General features: G+C 41.0%; 1 protein-coding gene across 3 annotated transcripts in view; it reads left to right on the plus strand.

Moving 5' to 3' along the window:
- Positions 1 to 3,365, plus strand: part of LOC110585091 (RING1 and YY1 binding protein) — a 76,824-nt gene extending 73,459 nt beyond the window's left edge. For 2 of the 3 annotated variants that reach the window (XM_044921190.1, XM_044921193.1), the window contains exons 3-5: positions 2,004 to 2,180; positions 2,269 to 2,367; positions 2,753 to 3,365. In XM_044921190.1, the coding sequence (XP_044777125.1) occupies positions 2,004 to 2,180; positions 2,269 to 2,367; positions 2,753 to 3,005 (529 nt within the window). In that variant the 3' untranslated portion in view covers positions 3,006 to 3,365. The remainder of the gene's footprint in view (positions 1 to 2,003; positions 2,181 to 2,268; positions 2,368 to 2,752) is intronic. The other variant, XM_044921194.1, reaches the window with a different exon arrangement.
- The last annotated feature ends 2,635 nt before the right edge of the window (positions 3,366 to 6,000 follow it).

The following is a 6,000-nucleotide window of genomic DNA, read 5'->3' on the forward strand; positions in this document are numbered from 1 at the left end:
AGGGTGTTCTAGAGTGAGACAGATCCCTCTAACTCAGATTGGGTGGGCCTGTTGATTAGGATGGCGGTTACCTTTGATTCTGTCACTGTTGAAGGTTTTCTTAGACTGGTATCCAGGTGTCCCCTCTTGTTTTTGCGTGTCAGAGTGCTCTGGAATAAAGTGCACATACTGGCTTAACTGAAATTCTCAAAGTGTAGTTTTTCATAAAGTTTTTATAGCTTTTTCACAGTATTAACTCTGGTCAAGTTACTCATTTTGACACCTGAGCATTGTTTAGTGTATGGCATTTTATTTTAACGGATTTAAACTGCTCCGTAATCCCTTTAGACGGCTGATTGTCCCCCGTGAGTGCTTGTGAAATGTTTGGTAGTGGTGATTATCTTCCTTGTAAGTATCTAACACACTTATACTTATTGGCAGAGTAGCTGCCGCCTTGCTCTTAGAACCTGTCAGAAGAGAAGGTTACCTTTCACGTGTGTGTTTGGGGACCTGGGGGCTTAGAGTAAGTACATTCCTCCCTTTCCCTAGGGTACTTGACGTCTGTGTTTGAATCTCTTGCCCAGTGACAGGAGACTGTGATCCAGGCTGAGGTGTACCTGTGACTGGGTTTCACGTGTGCCACACCATGACCAAGGCCTGTGTTGTTGGAGGCTGATAGGAAACTTAATCTGAGATTGCACCTTCATTGATCTGTTTTCAAGCAAAGCCACACTGGCACCGAAGAAGTACTGGAACAGAGCAAACCCGGTTTCCTTCCATGCTCAGGCTCACCTTGGTGAGCTCATGGGAGTGAGCCATCTGTCTCCTCCTCGTCCTGCTTTCCTCCTCATCCACACCACACCTGCTCTCAGGAGTTCCAGGAACGTAGGGGTTAACTTAGGGGTTCAGCATGTCATGTATCTAGGGGTTGTTAGTTTTGCTTTTCCAAATTTGTTGGTTTGTCGTCGTGTCCGCCCCGCCCCCCGCCGCCCAGTGTTCCACCACTGGCCTTCCCACTGCTGAGCCAGACCTAGGGTGTCTGGTTATGTTTTCTGGCCCAGTTCTCCATCCTGGGGAATGAGAGGGAGCTGTAGGGTCTGAAGGTGATGGTTACATTGAGACAGCCAGTCGTTCACCTCATTAGTGACCCATCTGAGTATTTGTTTCCTACCTTGTTTTTGGAGACTTTATTCTATTATAAATGGCAATCTAGATGGGAATGTCTTTGAAAATGAATATTGTGGAGAAATAATGCGTAGGCTCTTTCTCCCTTTCCCATTTGGGTTTGAATGCTCATGTATTGTGCAGAGTGTTTGGCAGCACTTAGAATTTGTAAACAATAGTGTTAAGAGCCGGTGTCAGTTGGAGATTGGCGGGGACGGAATGGTTGATGGCACAATGAATGTATCACTTGTCTGAGGTTTTTTTATAGTGACTCTCAGTCTTTCACCCCTTGGGAGCTACTAGTATGAACCACAGTTACCTTTTATTGCTCTATATGTGTTGTCCATGCCAATCACAGAGCTGCAGGGGAGCCAAGCAAGTTGGGATAATTAGATTGAGAAGTGAATGTCACACTTCTAATTTCATTCTCCTTTCAGGGGATTACCAGTGTCCATTTAATAAAATGAGATTAACCCTCTGCAGCAGGAGTATTTGAAAGCTGTCAGTCACTATAATCTTGACAGCTCAAAAGAAGTAGTGTTGTCAGCACTCTTAGAAACAGTGTCATGTTTCATGGGCTGAAAGACTTTTTTTACTGCAAAGGGATGTGTATGTTTGAGCACATGTGTATGTGTCGTTAAAGGTAGATACATATACAGGAGGTGGATTTGAAAGAGGAAAAGTTTTACGGACTTATCCGTACTGCACAGAAACAATCATGTACAAATAACAAGTAATTTGGTTTCAAGTTGCCAGATACCAGTAATAAAATACCTAAGAAATTATAAAACCAAAATTAAAAAAAGGAGAGAAATAATTTATAAAGGGAAGAATGATGTGTCTTTTCTTGAATGTTCTAGAAAACCTCGGATCAATTCTCAGCTGGTGGCACAACAAGTGGCACAACAGTATGCCACCCCACCGCCCCCTAAAAAGGAGAAGAAGGAGAAAGTGGAAAAGCAAGACAAAGAGAAACCTGAGAAAGATAAGGAAATTAGTCCTAGTGTCACCAAGAAAAATACCAACAAGAAAACAAAGTAAGTTCCCATTCCCAGCTAACTCAGCACACGATATATTATTTCGCAGGTGAATCTAAGCTGTGTTTTGTGTGTGTCCCCACCTTAGACCAAAGTCTGATATCCTGAAAGATCCTCCGAGCGAAGCAAACAGTATACAGTCTGCAAATGCTACAACAAAGACCAGTGAAACGAATCACACCTCAAGGTATTTGGAACTAGAATGAAATACAGCATTGATGCTCTGATTTACAATTGGTCCTAGTCAAGGACCCCAGGGCGGTTTTGTGCCTCTGGGTTTGCAGGCTGAGAACGGTGTTGGGGGGCGTGAGCTGGGTATGGGCTGTCAACTTTGAAGACACACGTGTGTGCATATGTGGGCTCTTTCTGTATCACTGTGGCCACAACATGAGAAAGATAAACTGATGATAATTTTGCATTGGTCCAAAGCTTTGTTTAGTGGTGGTTTCTGTTGCTAAAGTAGTAAGCTTTGGTATGTGTGGTGGCAATTTATGAAGTCTCGTGTGTATTGAAGAAGATGCTTTGAATCCATAGCTTATTTAATTGGCTGTTCCCCGGGGTGTTGCTTTCAGGCCCCGGCTGAAAAACGTGGACAGGAGCACCGCACAGCAGTTGGCAGTGACTGTGGGCAACGTCACCGTCATTATCACAGACTTTAAGGAAAAGACTCGCTCCTCCTCGACATCCTCATCCACAGTGACCTCCAGTGCAGGGTCAGAACAGCAGAACCAGAGCAGCTCGGGGTCGGAGAGCACAGACAAGGGCTCCTCCCGTTCCTCCACGCCAAAGGGCGACATGTCAGCAGTAAATGATGAATCTTTCTGAAATTGCACATGGAATTGTGAAAACTATGAATCAGGGTATGAAATTCAAATCCTCCACCTGCCCATGCTGCTTGCAAACCCCTGGAGAATCTTCTGTGGACATCGGCCTCTTAGTGAAGCTGCCAGGATAATTTCTGCTTGCCATGGGCATCTGGCCACCAAGGAATTTCGCACCCTGACGATTACTCTTGACACTTTTATGTATTCCATTGTTTTATATGATTTTCCTAACAATCATTTATAATTGGATGTGCTCCTGAATCTACTTTTTATAAAAAAAAAAAAAATCTGCTGTGCACAATTTTCCATGTACATTACAACTGGTTTTTGTTTTTGTTTTGTTGGGGGGGGGGGGTGGGGAGGGGGAGGGAACTTTTATTTATTGTGTTCACAGACTCCATCCTTTCAGCATATCCTTTTAAGTTAGTTCTTTCTTCCAGTTATACTATGTACTATCAGTTTTGATATAACTATATATATATATATAAAATTATATATAAAGGGTTATTTGAAACCAATCCATGGCAACGCTGGTGCTTGATACACTGTGAAGTGAATACAACATTGAACAGTTAACAGATCTGGGACAGTCCCTTCTATGAAAGTGCTGAAATTAAATTAAAGTCAGTCTTACATGAAGTCTGTTCCAACCCACGTGGGAACTTGACTCTCTCATCTGTCTAAAGAGTACTGGACGATAGAAAAATATATATTTTTTAAACAATGTGATCTCAAATTTAAAGACTGCTCCAGATAGCCTGCATTTGCAATGGAATAACTGACAAATCACAAATGGTTTAGTTGGGAGGGCTTTGATCATTCAAAAGTAACTAAACTAGCTCCAGAATGCCAAGTATTCGTGTAAGTTCCGGTTACATGTTAACATTGCTGTTCTTACATAAGCACTCATGAAAATATGGTATTCTGTAACTCGAATTCCATCCATTTTCCAGACCTCTACTCATGACTGAGGTAAATATAAATTGTCTCTTAGTTTTAGGATTAAAACCGTCTAAACTGTATTTTTGGTCCATAAAAGAAGCAACTCCCTATTTCCACTTTGCACGTGACATTGCAGTCGTGGTTTTCGTAATTGAAATTGGTTTGCCTCGTGTCCCCTCCTTTTCCTTACCCTACCAATTTAGTTACGAGAATTCTTTCTCTTTCTTAAAATCAACTCTTGTTTGCTTTACTGAACAAAGGTTATCAACTGCACATCCAGTCCCGACATGGAGCTTTGGGAGGAATGGAGCTGTGGGAAGGAACTCAAGTGGTGAATGGTTTAAGCACTAGCAGCCAGAATTGCAGGGAAAGCTCATACTTCCTGCGAGCCTGTGATCTTTTTCTTTTTCATCATAAGGATAGCTTGAGCAAACTCTTTCAAGGTTTCTTTTCACTCATTTTTTACTGTCTTGCGAAAACAAACAAAAAACAAAGACCACTAATAAGGATTCTACCCCCTCATTTTTCAAATGTTTTGTTTTGCTTTGTTTGGATTTAGGGTCTCTCTTCTGTTTGACTCTTACATTCATATCCACACGGTTCATAGGCTTCGGAGTCATTTCAAGCATGGGAACTTGGTGTTACCTTCCTTTACTTTATCATACTGAAGGACTCACGGGAGGGCAGCCGATTTGTGATGAAGCACCACGTTTTTGGTGTGAAAAACCTGGTTTGCTTAAAAACAGAAGTACCTGTCTGTGGAGGCAACGAGTAAAAAAGAAACAATTAACAGCTTGATGTGAGTAGCCAACAGGAAAGGTTCCTTTCACATTTACATTAAAACTATTCTGTAGTCACTAATGCACCATAATTCAAATTCTGTTCTCAAAGGTATAGATGATAAAGCAGTGCCATTTGTTGCTGTGGTCCTATTCTCAAATGCATGGACAATTGTTCCCCTCTTTTTAAAAATAATGCTTGTATCTGGGATGCAAGCTATGCTATCTTTTTAAATACATTTTTAAAGTATTTATTAATGAACCAAAGGAAATCAGATGCTTTCTGTAAGCATCAGAATATATAATACATAGTGATTTGACTATGAATTTTAAATCCACATTTTAATATTAGTGGGATATTGCAAAGACATTCCTTCTAAAGTTTTAATATTCCTTTTATTAAGGGTCTCAGGGAGGGTAAATTAGTCAGCCATATTTATTTTCCAGAGATGTAAGGAATTGCTACGTTTTTTAATTAACTTTTTAAAAAAATTTAAATGCCACCAAACTCATGTGGGTTGCACTGCTTTTTGAACCAGTAAGTGTTGGTATGCACTTTGTTCAGAAACACTGTGTACTTGTTCAAAATTAGTTTCATGTAAAGTGATTGGACCCCTAGATTAGTGGAAAAAGCTGATTAACCAGCTACTCATAGGCTGCTAATTAATTCATTGCCAATGTCTTGGTTTTTCAGTTTTGCCTCCGTGATAAACCAATACATGAAAGAATGGGGAGGGGTGAAGGAAGGGAGGATTGCTTTAGAACAGGTGAGATGAAATTGGCATTTGCATAGAACTGCAGCTAACAGTGGGACTTCTCTCAGCAGATGTTATCGCTCCAGTCCTCCAGCTGCTGTTGTGTCTTCTGTTGAGGTAGTGAGGTGGTAGGCACCTTAAACTTTTAGTTTCCGAAATTGATGACATCCCTCAGGCATGTATTCTGGAAATGGAATTCCTGTAACTTCTTGCATTTGCAGTTTGCCCTACAATTAGTAGGCAGCGTGTAAAAACACTAGTGTAGATTATAAAGATATATATTAAAAAAGGACCAGAAATACTTGGTATTCAGTGGCACAGTAAGCAGGTTATAAAAACAAAACAAAAAAACCAAAAGCACAGTGTTAACGCTTGCAAGTTTCCATTTGTTTTAATACCACACGATCTTTTACACTCGTGCGTGCGCGCGTGCGCACACACACACACACACAGACACAGAGCTTACCTGACTTGCTCTGCTTGAGTCATGCAGTTTTAAAAAAAGGTAAAGACATTTTGA

This window comes from Neomonachus schauinslandi, chromosome 1 (assembly GCF_002201575.2).
Source record: "Neomonachus schauinslandi chromosome 1, ASM220157v2, whole genome shotgun sequence".
Lineage (NCBI taxonomy): Eukaryota > Metazoa > Chordata > Mammalia > Carnivora > Phocidae > Neomonachus > Neomonachus schauinslandi.